Genomic DNA, 19797 nt, shown 5'->3' on the forward strand with positions numbered 1-19797 from the left:
GGAAACCTGTGCTGGCTGGGCAGACCCTAGCAGAGGGTTTGGCAGTGCTGGCAGTGTGCAGCATGTGGGTGAATGTGACACACAGTCTCTGTTCAAAGCACTGTGCTGGGCAGGGTGGGCTTGTGTCCCAGTCTAACCTTGATCTCAGTTTTCCTCCTGCAGCTCCAGTGTGCCCAGCAGAATGTGGGGCAGCTGGGACAGCTCTCACAAGCCAGTGTAGTTTTTTTGGGTTTGTGGGTAATAATGAGCTGCCATGGGAAATAGCAGTTTCTTTTAAAGCAATCTTCTGTACCAAAGTCCCCTTGAATTTAATGAAGACTTAGAAAGTTGTTCCTGCAATTTTTACGCTGGCATATAGATATCCATAAAAGAGCCCTCCCGTAAATGGAACAGAGAGGAAACCATTCATTTTAGCGTCGGTGCATTTATGGATTGATTTTTACAGAATCCTATTAGTTTCACTGCCAGTAAATGGCATGAGGACTCTATTTCAAACCAGACAATGTCAAGATATAGAGGTGGGCATGAAATATCATCCCACCTGTTGCTGTTCAGCTATGCTGCTTGTGTCTGAGCAGAATGTAATGGCAGAGGCCAGGATTGCCAAGTCGATCTCTTCCAGCTCTCTGCTTTGTAAAATCATTAGGAGCCACGATAACGTAAGAGGCTGGCATTACACTGGTTCAACAGCCCATTATATAGATCTGATCATTTTTGTGCAAGGCTTTCTTAAAAGCAAAGGGATGAATACTCTCCTGTTGCTGTTCGTGGTGCTGCTTTTGAGAAAAGAATGATTTGTAATGCTCCTCTTAATTAAAAAAGTTAGATACAATGAAAAAGACCCCCAACCCCATAAACCACAGACTGCTACTCTGCCCCAAAATGCAGACAATTCCTAGATTTTTTTTTCCTCCCCTCTGTCAGGTAGAGGACAAAATATTCTCTCCAAACCCAGAGGGCTGCTGACAGGCCAGCTCTACCTGCCCATTTTACACTCTTCCTTCACGTGATGTTTGAGCTGCTGACAGCCAGATGGTTTCATAAACAGCCACCTCTCTTTGGGCCAAGGGTAGCTCACCTTCCAGTGTCATTACCCAGCTCTCAGATTATTACAAATGAAAACATGCTATTAGTGTAATTTCCATTTCCCCCCTCCCTGTTTAAGCTCTCTGCTTTGTGCATCCCACTTGATTTTTGGCGGTGTGATGCTTTGATTTTTGTTGGTGGGTGGTTTTACTCTTTGATTTCAATTCCAGCTGTATTTGGTTTGCAGAATGTGGGGACTTTGCAATTAACACCAAAACTGAGCTGCACACATTGTAGCAAGGCAGGAAAAGCAAGAGGCTGACACTTTGAGTGTGGCACAGCAGGTGGGGGACATTGCTTAGCCGTGGCCATGCCAGTCTCCTGCCTGGGCAAAGCAAATCTGTGATGCCTTACTGGACTGTTGGGAAAAGGCAAAGTAATGTGGAAGTCAGACATGTATATATCCATATGTGTATTTTCCTATATATAGGTTTCCTGTAGCTGAGAGGGAAGGGGTTGTTGCCAAGATCAGTGGTGTAGCTTCAGATGCCATGTGCTATTTAGGGAGTTGGTGCTGCTGGTTCTCAGCCATCTGATCACAGGCACAAAAATGTGCTTTGGAGTTGTTTCTGCTGTTTTACCTCTGTGGGCTGACCAGGTCACCCCTGCGCTGGTGCTGTTGTTGCAGTGGAGACTCGGAGGATGTCACTTCAGAAAGAGAAAAGGACCTTTCTGAGGGTCAGAAAAAAAGAGAAGGATGTTAATGAAAGAGCCTGACCCTGAGCTTATCCTCTCCCTGGCCATTAGGCTGCTGCTCACATCCTTTGTCCGCTGTATCTTTCAGGCTGTGGAAGTAGAGAGCTGTCAGGATGGATGCTGGTGCCCCAAATCCCTGCCCCTCTGCCCATGGCAGGCACCTGCCAGCACAGCCTTGCCAGGAGAGTTTTCCTGCCTCAGTGTTGGGCAATGGTTTCTAGGGTTGGAGGAGCACGTGGCTCCTCCCTGGGCAGCCTTGGGCTTCCCCAGCAGAGCTCGACTGCTCTGCCTGAGGGCTGCTGAGACTCGTGGGGAGCCAGCACAGCTCTGAGCTCCCAAAAGTGCTGCAGATGCTTCAAAAGTGCTGCAAAAGCTTGCCCCTTTTGAGATGTGTGATTTCTGAGTGCAGCAGATGCTGGGAGCTGTGTTTGGTGTGGGTTTGTGCCGGGGCACCTTTAAATTGCAGGGCTGAGTTCCTGGCAATAATAGGATTTGGCTGTAACATCTGTAGCCTAAATTTCATCCTGTCCCAAGGCTTCTGAGACTAGCTGGAGCTGGAGTTTTAAAATTTAATTTAATTTTATTCTTTTATGCTTGAATTGGACTGTACCCAAAGAGCTGCCACATACACCTGCAGCTCTGGGATTGCCCAGCATCTGGGCTAACAGCTTATAGCATATTCCCAATGGGTTTACATCCCATGGAGAATTTCAGGGTCTCTGTGGGCCAAGCAGTCACTGTTCCACACTTCAGCTGTCCCATCAGGACATGGAGAAAGGATGGGGGGGCCTGGGTGAGGCTGTGCTGTGCTCTGGGGTACAGAGCATGACACCCTGCACTCAGGTCACTGCCCAGTGCTTCCCAGTGGGAGGGCTAGGAATGTGGCCTAGAAGCATGGCAAAAGCTCCCTTTGCCACTTACTTCACCCAGTCTGATGGTGAAAAGCAGTTCCCTGGGTAAGGCTGTAATGAAGGTTATGCTCAAAGCAGGGCTAAAATCCTGTTTCTTTTGCCCTTTAATTATTTAATTTATTTTCTATATTTAACGTGCTTGCTCTTCGTGAGTCAACTGAATTTTCATGTGGTTTTTTTTTTTCTCAAATATTTATCTGTGTTGGCGGAGGGAACATTTTAAAATGAGCTTCTCAGAACTTGCCCTAGATGCCCTAGTGTTTCTTCTGGCTGCTTCTGCTATGGAGTGGTTACTTGCTCCACATTTCCCACATTCTCCTTGCTGCTTCCAGTGCAGATAAAATGTTAAATCAAAACACAACAAATATTTTTTATTTATTTATTTTATTCCTCATCTTCACCACTTGGGAAATAAAAGGCTGGTGGGCTTAGCCTGGTGCTGGCAGCTGAGCCCTGCTCCAATAGTGCTGGCTGCCCATTCCTGTTTGGCATTGCTGAAGCTGGGCAGGAGTGAGGGATAAGCCACAGTGAGCCTGCTGGAGCTCAGCTGTGACATGTGAAATAGCAGAGCCCCTGCCAAATGCCCTGTGGAGGGGAAAACCATCTTGTCCTGGTGTACCAGGATCCTGGTGCCTTTTAACAGCCTGGATTCGTATTTTAGATTGAGGAGGTTTTTGCTGCTTTTCTTTTTGTCGTCACATTTAAGTAGGGAGGCAGAGAGGATGGGAATGTTGAACAGCCTTTCCTGGGTAACTTGTGAGGACAAGCAGGGTGCTGCCATGTAAATTGACAGCAAATCCTGCCTGGTTTTGCTCCTTGCCATCTTGGAGAGCTGGAAATGGTGCAGAGGGGGGACACAAGGTGATGGCTTCTCTGTAAGAAGTGGCCTTAGACTGCTCAGTCTGGCATTGAGGACAGGGGTTGTGCTGCAGGTCCATAGAGTCATTAATGGCAGACAAGTGGTGGATAGGAAATAGCTCCCATCTCTTCCTGGACAAAATCTGGATTGTCAAAGAAAGCTGGCAGGGGCAGGTTCAGTGTGCTGGGACACAAGCTGCTTGTGGAGCCCCAAACAACTGCATTTTCTGGATGCTGAAAAGTCTGGCTGGGTTCAGCAGTGACTGGACAAGATGCAAGGGGAAAAGGTCTGGACAAGTGTTAAATGAGATCTTCTTTTTCCCCTGCTCCTCTGAATACCACCTTCCTGAGCTCAGCAGTTTTAGGGCTGGGTGGTCCAGCTGAATCCAGCTGAGCCCCCTGCCTGGGCAGGCAGCTGGGCAGATGTTTCTGTGCCTATCTAGGACAAGGAGGAGGCTGCATCCCTGCTGGGGCTGCTGTGCATCCTGCTCAGGAGCTTAAAGCAGTGCTTTCCAGGGCCAGAGCACAGCACAGACCATTAGTCTTGCTGAGTACAGCTATGATTGTGCTTAGCACTGCCTTCCTATCTCTCCTGGCTGAACCATAGAGCACTTTGCAATGATTAATTCAGCATGAAACTCTTAAGTGAGCATTATTGCCCCGTGTTAAAGCAGACATAAAGGTTGCTGGCAGAGCAGGAGCAGAAACTCTCTGCCATACAGATGTTCACCAGCCTGGCTGTCTGCAGCCACCAGTACATCCCACTGGCCTTCTTTTGTCTCAGCACTTTTTTAGGTCCCTTTTGTTGCCCTTGAGATATTGTTCCCATTGCTGCAAAAAAAAAAAAAAAAAAAAAAAAAGGGGGGATGAGTTCAGATGCCGAGCTGTACCCAGTAGTTTGGGATTAAAACTCTCTTTGACTGCATAGATGAAAAGTCTTGGCTTGTGTAACCAGTTATTTCTGGTGCATCTCTCCAGGCATCTGCCTTGATGTGGGCAGCAGCAGCAGCAGCATATGCTGCTGGCTGCGGAGGGACCGGTGCTGTCACCATCTGTGTGCAGGCTTGCTGGGGCAGTGGCAGGCATTGCTGCTGGGGCTCTGTGCCCCTGCCTTTCCCAGGGCTGTGCAGGAGCCAGGGGCAGGTCATCCAGCTCACAGCTGGTGCTGTGTCCAGAGCTCTTCACATCTCATGAGAGTTTTTTCTTCTTTGGGCTCTAGCGAGGGTATAAAGATTATGAAAGCTCTCGGCTGGAGCTTGTGCTCTGAAGGTGCCTTTACAACAGCAAATCAAATATAAGAGCAGTCAGGTAGGGTTTTTTACAGCCATCAGGATCAGCGCTGGTTGAGATGCCTTATGCACAGCTGATAGGACCTCTACACTGGCTGCTGTGTTTTTGGGCACGATCATGGAGTAGCATGTCTGCTGCTTGGCACATCTTCTCTATCCACATGGTTTCTGCTCTTCCCTGAGGTGGTATGGCTTTTGCATGCCTCTCAAAGCCTGAGTGTACCCCCAGGCATCTTCTCCCTTATGTTTGAAGACACACTGTGACTGGTACCAAGGGTTGGGGTAGTGAGGGAGATAGAGACAGGCCTATCTGGAGCTGGAAGAGAAGAGCTGCTGGAGTGGGAGAGGGTAAGGATGGAAAAAGATCTATGAGAGAAAACAAGCCCAGTGGATGCCTAACATTAAGAGAAGCAGCATCACCAACTTGGGACTTGCCTAGTGCTTTCAGGACCATCCAGACAATAGGAGGTTGTGCTTGTCTCTGGTTACACAGACCCAGCAGGGGTGGTGTGAGACACTTCCCTCCACCAGCATGAGCCTCCTTTGCAATTTCTACTCCCTGGTTTCCACCAGGAAGCTCAGCTAAGGAGGCATGGCTCCTCAGCAAGGAGATTCCCTTCCCATGGCCCATCAGGCACTGTATATCTGAACCTGCGTGCATTAACCAGGTCTCAGCCATATCCCTCCTTTCCTTGCCTGCCTGACCAGAGCTTGCCAGCATCTTGTTTCCCTCTGGCTGGAAAGACTGGCTCCTCATTTCCTTGCAGCTACAGCCAGCAGCAAACACGACCTGATTTGTATTATCCTGTGTCTGATCCCACCTAATCCTTAATGCAGCTCTGCAGGCAAGGGCAGTGTGTTGCTGCTGGAGTGAGAGGGATCAAAGGCGTGTGGGCTGGGATGTAGCCCAGACGGGTGATGGGACTGCCTAAATGTGGGTCCAACCTCTGCTCTCCACTCCTTGTGTCACATGGGGGACTTCCCTCCCTTCCCATGGCTTTCTGAGGGCAGGGAGCTTTGCCTTCAGCAGACAGTGCACAGCTGCTGGTGGAGCTGATGTGTCCACCCAGCATGAGATGCTCCCCATGGAAGTGAGCGTGGGGCTGTTCCAGAGCTGACTCTTTGGGTTCAGAGGTCCTGGAGGTGTTGTCTGTCAGCTTGTTTCTGGTGGTTGGGTGGACAAACCTTGTGTGGTGACACCTCTGTGCTGCCTAGGCCACTAAGTGTTGTCTTGCCACCCAGCCATGCTGCAAGGAGCTGAACTGTGCCCACAGCCATTGCCTCTGTCCAAGCCTGATGCTGCCAAAGCATGAAGACCCAAGAGATTCAGGGCAGCTTATTTCTGCCTGGATTTGAGCTTTGCTGCTGGTTTGTATCGTGATTGCTCTGCTTGCCCACGTGCATCATGTGACAAAATGTCATCTACAGGACTGCCCTGGTGTCTGCAAGGAAGGGGATGAGGTTTGAGGGTTTGTGACACTGAGATATGTGGCAGGGCTTGCTGCCCCCACAGTGTGTGGAATAGTGGGGCTTAATGTGTGCGTGCCAGGAGCCATACTGCCTGGGTGGAGGAAATCTCTTCCTGTATCAGACAAGAGGACTGGTCCAAGCCCAAGCAGGAGATGCTCACCAAGACTTCCATACTGTGTTTTCGTGGCTGAGGGCTTCTAAAATGCTCTTTTCCTTAACTGCAGTGAAATGCGTGTTTGTATGTGACAGAGAGAATCAGTGCCAAATGCAGATTGGTTTGTTTTTATGATAATAACAGCAAAGCTCAATGCTGGTTCCTGGTTTCCATCCAGATCCCCATGCTCTTGGATGTTTTGGGTTTGCTGCCTCAGGAGACTTAGCATGGGTTTGGTTTCTGTGATGCCCATGCTGCGGCTTCTGTGCCTAGACGTGGCTCTGCTCAGGGTTTTCCCATGCAAGCAGCCAGGCTGTGCTGCTGGAGGATGGCCAGAGCCTGGAGATCTGCCTGTGCTCTGCCTGGCCAGGCCACACCAGCCATGTCCTGCTTCTGTTTTTCCCCATCCCCAGCCAAGCCTGCATCAATCCAAGGCACAGCACTTGAGGCTCCCGCAGCGCCTGCGCTCATGGCTGGCCAGGACTCACAGTCCTTCCCCAGCAGGCTTGATTATTTTCTAACTTGCCATCCCTTCCTAGGGTGCATTTCTCACTAGCCAGCACTGTTTTTTTTATTTCTGTTACTGAGCTGAGATAGAGGAAGGCTGGGCTGACACATATGCTCTAAATTATGCTGCTGTATCTCCGGTGCTGTCAGTCATGGTGTACCCAGGCCGAGGATCTTGCAGACACTCCAGCAGCAGGTACCTGAGGATCAAAGGTTTAGATCCATTCTTGCTGTCACAAATGTTTTATATCTGGTTTCTCCTTGAGGGGAGTTGGGGGGAGGATGGGCTGGTACATCTGAGGAGTACACACACCCTGGAGCATTGTTGCTGTGACCTGAGCTTCATCTCCCTGCCTGTGTGTTGAGGACCAGCTCTGGGCTAGAGAAACACCTTCCTCTGCAGAATGTGTGTGTTGAGATGAGGACATGGGTCACCAGTGCTTTTTCACAGGGGGATGGTGTCTGACAGGTGGGCACTGGCAGGTCCTGAGCTCCAGCTGAGCCCTGAGAGTTTGCCCCACAGCCTCTGCTCCCCCTGCATCCTCCTGCATCATGTGTGTTAGGGCAGCTCTCATGTTTCCCAATGATACTTTTAAATCTATAGGGGAAGTTGAGCTTTGACCAGGAATTTCTCCACTGCTGCCACAATAGCTGCTTGGTATGGTTTGGACTGGGCTGGGCTGCAGCACATCCCTGCACAGTGGGCATATGGCAGGAAGGCTCTCTGCAAGGGCTCGGAGCATTTTGGTTAGTCACCAGCAAGGGTTTTCCTCTGTTCTTCCCCCTCTGCTAGAGGTGAGAGGTGGGGAAAGGGAAAAAAAGCCCTTGTACTGGAGCTGCTCAGCACAGGCCATGCTCCCACCCAGTGGGAGCCTCGTGACTTAACTGTAGGAGCAGGAAAGCTGTGGCATGGCTGGAGGGAGTCCAGAGCTTTTCCACAACCAGAAATCAAGTGCAGAAGTGGGGAGTTTGGTCTGACAGCATTTCTTGTCCTTGCTGAGCTCCTTTCTTGGAGCGGGTAACTATCCTGTGTGTTTGCAATTACTGTATTTTTGTTTAATACCTATTTTTATGATATATGTGTTTTTTAATAACCTTTCCCTCCCCTGGAGACACTTCACATTCATATGCTGCAGTTACCATCACCCCTTGTTGCTGCCTGCCTTGGATGGGTAGTAGCATTAGTTTCTAAAGCTGTGTAAAGATCCTCATGGAAGCAATTACCAGATGGATTACCCCTGGCTTTGCTGCTGTGAAAAGGCCGTGTTGGGTCGAGGATGCTGACTTTATTAACAGCACGATCCCTTCCTTCTTGGGAGGAGTGGTTGGGATTAACCTCCTGATTTTTAAAGGGCTGGGTTCAAAGCAGGACATTCAGAGCAGGGATCTGCCTGGCTGGCTCCCTTATTCTTCCCTCCCTGTTCCCTTTTCCCTTTCCTTTCCCCTGATGTGCCCCATCCCGGTCTGTCCTCTGGCACGTGGGAACCACAGCTCCTTGGGGAAGGGTCAGACCTTCCCTGACCTCTGAGATGTTCCAGCTCTGTGATTTGGTAGGAGTTTTGGCTGTTATGCAGGAGGTAGAGCAAAGCTCAGCTGGAGACTGAGTACAGCTATGGGCTCCTAAGTACTAAATCATCTGCTGCTCCTGCTGAAGCCTGGGAAGGCTGCTTCGACCTTCATGGCTGGGAAGCAGCTCATGTCTGTCCTGAAAGGCCCAGAAGGAAAACAAAACACTGTCTGTCCATGCAGGAGCTCCCTTTTGCTACTTCATTTACCCACCATCACTCTGGGCTCTTCTCAATGTATTTGACCTCTGGTGATCCTGGGAATGTGCTGATCCTGGCTGGTGTGGGGGTACACATGGGATGTTGCCTTAATTTCTTTCCCAATCAGTGCCCTTTGTAATTGGTGATGACCTTTGGGGAGCAGCTCTTGCACTCACCCACACACCAGGCATGCAGCCAGCAGAGGATGGCACTGAGTGGGGGCAGTGGGCTGGGGAGGGGCTGCCTGTGGGACACCTGTTAATGTGGCACCCTGGCCCCAAAGATGCTCTCTGGCATCTCCTGGCACCCTGGTGAGCCCAGAGAGGGTTGCTGAGGGGGTCCTCTTTGGCAGGGGGAAAAGGCATTTTTGGGAATTAGTAGGTGTAGAATGATGGAGAGAGCCCAAGGGCGCTGTGGTTATCTCACTGCTGATGGGAGTGGCAGTGGGAGTGCTGCTGGGGGACTGCTCCCAGCAGTCACTGATGGGAATTGATGCTCAACTCATTGTGGGGCTGCTGCCAGTCCAGATGTTTTCCACTTATTTTAGGTCTTTAAACCCTGAAATCTTAAAAATCTCAGTGAAAGCAGAGACTCTTAAATTGTATTTTGTCTGGTTTGCCATCCAGAGTTACCATTTGTAAACCCATTAGGGCAGTTCACAGGTGCCAGTGGTCTTGGACTGGCATTGCTCATCCTTTTCTTGGGGCTGTGGGAAAACCCAGAAGACCAATTTTGGATAGAAACTTGGGGAGACTGATGCAGCACAAGCTCAAGCAGTTGAACTGAGAAGTCCTGCAGCATCCCAGGAGAGCTGTGGGCAGGCGTAGGAGGAAGTGACCAAAAATCCTCTCCGTCCTTCTCCTTGACTCTCAGTACAGACAGAGCTGGGTCTTCTCTTTTGTCCAGTCAGCAGCTTGGTTTGTGCTGACCTCCTAAATATTCAGCTCATTATACACTCTAACGTATAAATAAAACAGAAGCAGGCAGCAATATTCTCCAGGAGGATATAATCGGCTTCCTTTCCTTTCTAATTACACAGGATTTGTCTCCATGTGTCAGGCTATCCTATGGGCTAATTTATAATTCTAAAGAGTTAAGATCTTTGTTCTTTGTGTAGTGATACTCTTATGAACACACCTGATTTTGGGGGTCCAAGATGAAAGAGCTTCTTCCTAGGTGGAAATGCAAGGAATTTTGTTGCTGGATGTTGTTTCTAGAGGTCCATGGCCTGGATCCTGCATTCCTTTCCATTGTCACAGAGTGGTATGAGGTTCTTCACTATGCTGGTGATGGTGAGGGTCACCATGGGAATTCCTGGGGTCTCTCTGGGGTGTGTGATGCTGGCTGCTGGCATGCATTGCCTGTCCCTCTGTAGAGGCAGGATGGTGGCCAGGTGCTACAGCCTGCGGTAGGAGCATTGTCCACCTATGGAGCTCTGGCTCTAGCTGCCTGTGGGAGATGTGGATGTATTTTAACCTGGCACCACTGCCAGTGCAGCAGTTGCTTGCTGATAAGTGTGGTGTGAACTCTGAGCTGACTTGTTTTCTCCTAAGGGAAGCCCTTGAAACAAAATTTGGCTTTTCATCAAAGCAATGAATCTGTCATCTTTCCCTCTGTGCCGCTCAGAGTCCCCTGCTCCTGATTTGCGAATAAATTCCCCATTTTGGTGGCTGCCCTGGCCATCCATTTTAAAATTAAAGCTCTGGTGCCCTTACTGGAAAAAGCATCAGTAATTCTCCAGTGGCTTTTCATGCTGTTATATTTGGCTGGAGACTTCAATAGATTTAAGCCTCTGGAGGGTGTTTCAGACCATGTATATTATTTACCACAGATACAGGCAGGAAGATAAACAAATTGCTGGTTCTATCTGTGATTGACTTCAATGGTGGCCCAGATTCCTTAGCCCTGGGTCAGCTGCTTGCACTGACTCAGTGGCCAACAACCTGAGCTGATGCCAGCTGAGGGTAGGGATGACAGGAGGAAGTTATTTCTCCAAGACCTTCAGGGGGATGTTTTCATCCAGGCTGAAGTTGCAGCTGTACTTTGTGAGGGTCAAGTCTTCTTCTGGTTCTTGAAGGTCACATCTTCTTCCATGGCCCCTTTCCAGCCTTTGTCACTCCTGTTGCCTGATGTTTCAGGTGCCTTGGTTGTGTAAATGTGTGTGCACCACAGGAGAGATCCAGGCTCTGCCCACATGGGAGGTGGTGAGCAGCAAGGGCAGAAAAGGTGAAGACAATGTGGTCTTGGCCTCAGGGCCAAGTGAGAACATGGGACACTGAAAGGCCCTCAAGGACTCGTGCTCCCTGCTGAGCCAGCAGAAGAGGAGGAGATGCTCCATCCTTTGAAGATGGAGGAGAATGCCTGTGGATGTGCATGAGCAGTAAAGGGTCAGTGGCAATGAGAAGCCTGATGGTGAATGTTCAAAGCTTCTCCAGGGACTCCAGCTGGAGGGCAGGCTTTGCTGGAGAAGTGCTTTGCTTTAATTAGGTATCTGTATTAATATTTTATTTGATTTTTCTTTTGTTTTGTTCTTACTTCCTCCAAAGTGGGGTCAGAACAGACTCAGATCAGAAGCTTTTCCTTGAGAGACAAAAAAAAATCACCTCCAAGCAGGGGGAGGTGCTGGTCCTCTTTGGAGCAGGGTGGGATCCTGGATCTGCTGTGTGTCCCCATGGGGTCACAGAGGAGCTGCCACCAAGGTGCTCATGCATGTTGTGCCCAGGTACCAGTGCAGGAGGAAGAGGAGTTCCACAGCCCTCAAATAAATGAACTGGAGCTAAAATCTCCATGGGTCAGAAAATGAATTAGCGCAGATCATGATCGGGGCTGGAGCTGCCTCCATTCCCAGTGTGTGGTTTGTGTCAGCACAAAGCAGGGCACTGAGCCAGTGAAGCACTTAAGCAAGTACTTAACTTCAAGCATTTAAACAGAGGTTTCTGTCAGTTCCTACAAATGCATGGAGTCACTTAAGTTTGTATTTAAGTGCTTGATTGACTTAGGGATTGTGCAGTTTGGGGAAGGAGGTTAACCAGGGTTGGTGTGAATTTGTGGCTGAACGGTACCTGATGCATGGGAGGATGTGATGCAAGATGAGTACAAAGCCTGTTTTCCAAAGACCCAGAGCCTGCTTTTGGCACCACCGCATCCTCTTTGGATGGGACAGAGACTGGCTGTGGTGCTGCCTGTCTCCCCCTTGTATCCTGAGGCTGAGGCCATCGGGATGCACAGCACTGCTCACTCAGGGCTAAGCCAAGGCACTGGGCTCTGGGGTTGAGAAAACTACACCAAAACTTGACTGAAGGGTCTTGTACCTCAGTGCTCCATCTGGGTTATTCAAGGATGAGGACAAAGGCAGTCTGACACTGTCCCACTTCTTTTCTCTCTGATGCTGCTGACCCCCTTAAGTGCATGTGCTGGCACCGGGGGACGAGGAGGGATGAGCCCTATCCTGTTTGAAGTATTATAATCCTTTCAGATGGCATTAGTGCCTGGGCCAGCAGCAGCTCTATAATTGAACCTCCTGTTTGCAGGAGCCCTGAGCTTCAGTGAGGCTTCTAAATCTCATTTGTATAATGCCTGCTTGCAGTTCTTGCTGAAAGATTGCCCTCTGCCTCCAGTGCCCCCAAGCCTGCTGAGCACAAGGATGTCCTCGCTGGCAGAGGAGTGACAGAGCGTGACTGGGCAGCAGCAGTGTGCTGCACGGCATCTGATTTTCCAGAGCTTTCACGTCTTTATTGGACCTTGTGATAGGCTGATGCAGTTTTTAATTTCCCCCCCCGCTCCTGTTTTTTAATGCCTGAGTCCCAGGGAATGGGCTCAGTGGCAAGTGCTCAGTCAGGTGTTTTGTAGGGATGAGATTTTCCAGGGAGAGCTGGGTTTGAGGGGAATCGAGGCATGTTTGGCTGCTGCCAGACTCCTTTGGGGTCTTCTTTGCACCTGCACAAGCAGAACCCTTTTTGTGGCCAATGGTTTCCCTGGAAAACCCTGTCAGCTCTGCCAGCACCCTGGGCTGGCTTGGGTTTGCTGCCTCCTGAAAGCATGTGTGGCATTCATATTCTCTGAAATAGTCCTTCATCCAGGGTTTTTCTCCTGGGAAGCTGAGAAGCCTCAGAGAAAAAGGAAAACAATTCTTATCTCATTTACTTCTCCTGTGTTGTGCTCATTGGAATGTGTTTGGAGATTGTTTACCCACAGGTGATTGTTTCATTGGATTCTGCTGTGAGTTGTTTTGACTCTTTGGCCAGTTGGGGCCAAGCTGTGTCAGGGCTCTGGAAAGAGTCACCAGTTTTCATTATTATCTTTTTAGCCTTCTGTAAGTATCCTTTCTGTGTTCTTTAGTATAGTTTAGTAGAGTATTCTTTAATATAATATAGTATAAGAAGATAATAAATTAGCCTTCTGATAAGATGGAGTCAGATGCATCATTCTCTCCCCTCATCAGTGGCTCTGCCTTTAAAATAGGCATGCTCATGGCACTGGTCCTATTCACTCTGGTCTGAAGGCAGAGCTTAGCAGCCCCAAAAGGAAAACAGCTTTTATTTTATTTAGCAAAGGCTTAAGTTCTCTATGTTAAAACAGTGCCACAAAAGAAGAAAGTGAATCAGAACCTCCCTTTGGCTCGCACTGCCCACTCCTTGTCTTGCTGGGCAGTGGAGCCTGGCCCTGGGGAGCGCTGTGACCTGCCTGTCCCCAGTCCCTGCTGGCTTCTCTTGGGAGGCTTTTCACCTGACATGCCCTCAGTTCTGGGCTGCCTCTGGGTTGCCAAAGTGCTGCCACAGCTGCCCTTTCCCTGCCCGGTGTCCCGCCTGGCCTGGCCTCCCGTCCCTGCCGGGGGACGCCGCGGGCCCGCAGCAGCAGCCGCCGCTGGCTGGGCTGTTTGTTCCTCCTTCCCGCTCCAGCAATCCCTGCTGTACTGTAATCACACAATTATTATGCCGTTAAAATGTCATATTCACAGAAATCCACATAAACAAGGCATTAGCAGTTGCCAGGAAATTGTAGTTTTACTGCTAATGACCCATTTTCCCCCCACAGCACCACTTGGTTTTTTTCTTAAATATTATTTTTTTCCCTTCTTTGTTTCTTTGGGGTTTTTTGTTTTGTTTTGTTTCTGAGCTGTGATTTAAGAGGCAGATGACGAATTACATCTTTGCACTGAGAGGCTTTTAATCTTTAATGTACAGTTACAGTGAGAAGCTGCCTCTGTGCCTGCTCTGGGCTGTGTGCCCTTAGCCAACGAGGGTGATGGGTGGTTTTGGAGGAGGTGCCTTTAGTGGGTCAATTTTTGGGGGATGCTTTACTGAAATGGCAGAGAAAGCGCTTGGTGACCCCTGCTCTTGTCTGGGTGCTGGTGTGAGATGGAAGCTTCTCTCCACAATAAGTTTTGTTAGTGTCTTTTTGTGGGTGTCCCTCTCCTTGACCACCCCTGGGGGACTCCCCAGTGTGGTGTTAGAAGAGGCAACACTTGTTTGCCAAGAGCAGACAGCCCCTCCTTGGATATATTTTTCTTCTCTTTCCTTCTGCTCACTGAGTCTCTGGAACTCCTTTAAGCATTGACTGTGTTTCCTATAATTAATACCAGTCATTAAACTGCAGTGTTGAAAGAGAAATTACCTAATTCCAAGAAAAAAAAAATGAAAATTTATTACTAGTACGTGAGAGAAAATTAATAGGAAACTTGGAGAGATGAGCCCTGTAGAAGATAAATAGAAAGGCAAGTGGAGTATTGACTTGATCCTTTTCTAGTGCAGGATAATTTGGCCTCTAAAGTGAGTTAGATCATAATAAATTAAATTTAGATTTCTGCACATCAGTTAAATAACTCCCAAGACAGAATTCTGGTGTGAGGAAGAGGTGATAATACATTGTGGAAATATTATAATGAAGACCTTATCTGGTAACCTGTAACCAATGTGCTGTCCCTGGGTAAGCAAAGGGGATTTCTCCTGGTGCTTTAACTCTCCTTCCCTGTCTCAGATCAGGTGCAGGTGAGAAACAGGCGAGTCCCCGTGTGCAGGTTGGTGATGTCTCCTGCCTCCTGCTGCTTGCACAGCTGGGAGCTTTTCATGTGTTCCTCTCCTGCTTTGAGCAGCTGTGTTTTGCAGAGGTCAGTGTGCACCTGTGTCTGAGCTGAGCATTCTGCTCTAATTTCAGTTACCCTTTTAGGGAGGCTTGGGATGGAAAGAACATCACCCACCCAGAAGATTTGGGTGGGTGATACAGATCAAAAGCAAATGACCACCCCCCAGTATCTACCTCTGGCTGAGAAAGTGAACCCAATCCCTGGCCTTGTTTTGTGGCCAGATAGGGATTAAAATAACTGTTTAATCTCTGGCATCTAGTTACTGTAGATCTCAGGTGTGTATTTAATTACCCAATATTTATTATCCATCCCACTGATAGCTTCCCTCAGCCCAAAAAGGAGAACCTGGGTGAATCAAGGTGGGCTGGTGTCTTTCAGGTGGAGATTGCACGGGAGTATTAATTAGTCACTGCAGAGTGAACCAGGAATGCAAGCCTGGAATGCAAGGTGTATCCAGAGCAGGATGAAAGGTAAATACTGTGGGGTAAGACACTGCTATTTGTCCATTTCCTGCTGGGACCCCAGCCCTGGCAACAGCACATTAGGTGGAGTTAGATGGAAAATGCCATCCCAGATTGTGCAGGACCCTGCCACATGCCAAACCCTGCTTCTGCTGCCTGACCAGAGCATTGCTGTGCTTGTAGCAGGTGCAGAAGCTCCAGTTTTCTTGAGGGACTCCACCTGAGCCATCAGAAGAGCCCAGCTGCACCCTTCTAGCTGATCCAAGGCTATGGGGTGTAACTGACGTCACAAAATTCAAAACAACATATACACACACACACCTTACAGCCTTAAGTGCTGTGTGGCCACTTTTGAAAGCCATTTCTCTTCTTATTAAGTTTGATAAAACCAACTTTTATTTTTCTTCACAGCATTAAAATTTAGGGACTGCAGCTCGGGTGGTCGTTTCAGCAGCGCCAGGCCTCCTGGGGTCATCGTGAAATCTTATAAACATCAGGCTGTCGCTGGCTCCGCGATGCAATCGCCTCACTTTCCCCTGATCTTTTACTGCCGTGCTAAATCATGTTTTGCAAGATGCCTGAGAAAAAACCCAACATAAACAGCATTTATCACCCTGTGCACGTCGGCCCTCCCGAAAGTCCGCGGCTGGGTTATGTGCGTCCTCCTCATAAAACTCCTGCAGGGACCTTACTGGTTTCATAACTTTCTCCCAGCCTTGAATACCTTGATTCCCATCCTGAATGACTTCCTCTCCGTGTGGCTGGTTACTCAGGGGTTTCTTCTGATCTCTTTGCACTGTGGAAGGTGCTGGAGGAGGTGCTGAGAAGGCCATGGGGTCACACCAGCAGAGGATGAATACAACCCTGTATCTGGAAACCCCTGCATCCCTGGAATTTGTTGGCTCTTTGGGAGTGCTCACGTCGCCGTAACCCGGGGTGATGTGGGGCATCTTCTGGCTGGAGGTGCCTGGCTTGCTCCTGTGGTGGTTCACTTGCAGGAGCCAGTGCTCCCTCCTCCCCTTTCTGTGACTACAAAAAATGCACTGCCAGATGCGAGTAAAATCAATTATGGGATAAAAATCGCCCTTTTCAAAAGCTTCATTTTGCGCTATTAGCAAGCAAAATCGGCTTTGAGATGGAGTGAACTGAGGAGGGGGGAAAAAAAAGAAAAGCAGAAGAAAAGATCAATTATTGGATAAGATCACAATTTTCCTTAGGGCTGAGATGTGTGTAAATGTTTGCATCTCTCAGTGTTACAGGTAGGCTGAGATCAAAGAGGTTGTGCTGCTGTAGCGATGAGATCTTATCGACGCTGTTTTGTGCTGGCTGCCTCAGACACTGCCAAAGGATGCTTAAACCCCCAACAGCTTCTGCTGCTCAGGGATGCTTCAAGCCCAACAGCACCGAGCCACCAAGAAATGCTTAAACCCCCCAAGGTTGTTAAAGCTGCTGGGTAACCCTGAAATGCAGCTTTTCCATCCTTCTGGAGTGGGGGGACCACACAGGCATGTGCTTCCCTGCTCTTCTCCCTGCGGCAGGACTGAAGTCCTCAGTGGGTGACATGTGATGGCAAAGATGAACTGAAATTGAGCTGGGAGCTTGATGGCCCCCTTCTTCCCGGGTCCTGATGGCCCCCTTCTTCCTGGGTCCTGTTGCTGGGGCTGTGGCTGTGGAAAGATGGGATTACTCCTTTCCTACCTGAAAGGTTATGGGGGCAATGGGGTCATGCGTTGCAAAATACCATTGGTTTTTTGCCTGGAGAGAAATTAAAACCCTTACAAAATGTTTGCGCTGCTTGAGAGGGGCATCCACCAGAGACCTGAATTTGGGTTCAAATTAGTATTTTTATTCAAATTGGCAGGCTCTCTTTGACATATTGTTTCAGGATGTAAGGACAAAAAATAAACCCTGAAGATCTCATGGGACTCTATAGGAGTGTGCCTCTTGTTGATGGAGTGACAGAATTATCCTTTGTCCCCTCAAAAAAGTAAAGAAGCCCAGAAGTTTCTCTTCTCCATTAGGTGAAAAAGCCACCTCATAGGCCTGGGGGACTTCACCTCAAACTTAAGGATAGCTAATTGGACAGAAGCCAAAAAGTCCAGCCTGGGCAATTTGCTAGAAAAAGAAGTGAACTAAGAAACCAACTGCTTTTGTAAGGTGTTTTACCAGGAGCACCTGGCTCGGTTTGTTATTGTGCCTTTTATTAAACCTTTTTGTTGTTTCCACCACTGCAGCAGAAGCCATCCTGCTGATTTTTATGCCTCCAAAAGTAGCTGAGCTATCTTGGGTGTGTTATAGACCTCCGAGAGCTTATGAGTCCTGGCTCAAAGAGGCTGCTGTGACAGGACTCCTCGTTGGCCGCTCCTGCAGCGCTTGCCCGAGTTGCGGGGCTGACGGAGCTCCGGCGGGGCTTGGGAGGAGCTCAGGAGCGGGGTCAGGCGTGCTCCGGTCTCTGCTGTGTCTAACGGGGCTGACTTTGTGCGCGCAGGAATCGGAGGCGGACTGGGACGACCTTTGGGATCAGTTTGAAGAGCGGAGGTACCTGAGTGCCCGGAGGTGGAAGGGCGGCGAGGACCCGTACCGGCTGCATGCCTTTAACCAGCGGGAGAGCGAGAGGATCCCCAGTGACCGCGCTGTCCGCGACACACGCCACCACAGGTTCTGCCTCCCCCTGCCTCCTCCTCTTCCTCACCAACCTTCACGGCATGGGGGCCTAGTTCCCTTCCTCTTTTTCAGGGATGTGGTTTCGAGCTGCCACTGGGTGCTCTTGGGATTGGGTCTGCCTGGGTTGTATTTCTGGGATTGAGTGTTTCCCTTTGCTTGATTTCTTGGCATGTCTGGAAGTCTTAAACCTGTTAATTGAAACTGTATAAATTACTCTGGGACTATAGGGAAAGAAAAGAAAGGCCTTTATTTTCCCTTCCAAAAAGTAGTAGGTTTGCAAGAGCAAGTCTCACTGTTGGGCAAAGTCTTCACGGGTGCTGGGAACTCTTGCTCTGCAGGTGCAGTGAGGTGATGTAGTGGGATAAAATAATCACACTGTTGAGTGTTGAAATTGCTCTGCAGAGCGAAGAGTGGGGAGTAAGGGGTAATTGCTGAGTGAGGAGGAGAGAAGGGTAAGAATTTGTTGGGTTACTAGCTGCTCCAATGCCACTGAGGTCAGAAATATCCTTTGGTGCCCAGAGGAGCTCTTAGGAAAGCAGGGAGGATTGCAGCAACAGTTGCCTTGTAGATGGAGCTGCACTCCCCTGTCGGTGTGAGAAGGGTGGGGTGGGAGTTTTGGTGCACCCTTGCTTGCTGAGGCCTCAGCTGTAGGCTCCCTCTGGTTGTCTTTCCAAACTCACTGGGGAAGAGCTGCTCTTCCTGCTGAAGGTCAATGGGGTTAATTGTTAGTTTGCTGGATGGAGTGATGCAAAGATGTCCTGGTGGTGAAGGGAGAGCTCCCAAGGTCCCCTCAATGCAGTTTTCCTCCTTGTCACCTGAGGACACAGCGTATGCCTGGCCCCTGCTGTCAGTCACCAGTCCACAGCCAGTGCAAGCTCTTTCCATGGAGCTGTGCCTGGCATCATGTCCCATCTTGCTGGCAGCAGCTGTCTCTACTGCCTTGTCCTGGGAGCACTTTTGGGGAAGTTCTGCTCTGTGCTGGACCCAGCCATAGCACCCTGCTGCCCGTGCTGCACCTTGCTCCCAGATCAGAGTGACTCCACTCCTGGCATCTCACCCAGCTCTGAACTTCCCCTATTCCAGTTCAAATGCAGCACTTAGGCTGAAATGCTGAAACAGCACCAGCTCCCCAGCCCTGTAGCAAGCCATGTGCTTATTTATTTATTTAGCTTCTTTTTGTTGTAAGGACCAGATGCTCCTTTCTCCGGAGAGGAGCTGTCAGCCCTGACGGACGCCTGTTATAGCTGAGCAGAGAGCGAGTGTGCTATTCCTGGAGAGAATTAATGCCAGGGATATTAACCATCTGCCCTATTAAAAAGGAAGATTGCCTCGGTTGCCCCTTGCCTACCCTCAGTGTGCAGTGGCAGCCACCTTGTTCCTGGGCAGGCAGATGTGGCACTGAGTGCTCCTGTGAAAGAAAAGTTCTCATTAAGGAGGAAGAGAGGGCACAGCATGTGGGAGGGGCTGGGGCTAATTTAATTTGTTTCCAATTTCCTTAACCCGGTAATTGGATTCTGATTTATTGAATATGCCTGAGGAATGCTGTGGATGATGCACCATTAGCCAAGCATTAGAGTAGCCACGGAGGAAATGGAGCTGCTGGCAGATCTGGGGGAGGCAGGCGCTGATGGAGAGGATGGAGGAGGGAGAAGGATCTAGGACTGGTGGTTGAGGGAGAGAGGAAAGTGCAGAGCTGAGCCCCCTCTGGAAAAATAATCCTTACTTACAGCACAGGTGTCCTGGGAGCTGCTGCAGGTGATGGTCAGGTCCTGCCATGCAGCCTGGAAGCTGGTCTTGAACTGTGCAGCAGAAATGTGTGGGAGAGCATGGATAAGCACGGCCTGCTCTCGGAG

General features: G+C 49.5%; 1 protein-coding gene across 1 annotated transcript in view; it reads left to right on the forward strand.

Annotated features, from left to right (window-relative positions):
- Positions 1-19797, forward strand: part of GALNT14 (polypeptide N-acetylgalactosaminyltransferase 14) — a 94841-nt gene that overhangs the window by 15439 nt on the left and 59605 nt on the right. Inside the window, exon 2 of the mRNA XM_009096146.4 lies at positions 17769-17938. Coding sequence (XP_009094394.1) covers positions 17769-17938 — 170 coding nt within the window. The remainder of the gene's footprint in view (positions 1-17768; positions 17939-19797) is intronic.

Source organism: Serinus canaria, chromosome 3 (assembly GCF_022539315.1).
Source record: "Serinus canaria isolate serCan28SL12 chromosome 3, serCan2020, whole genome shotgun sequence".
NCBI lineage: Eukaryota > Metazoa > Chordata > Aves > Passeriformes > Fringillidae > Serinus > Serinus canaria.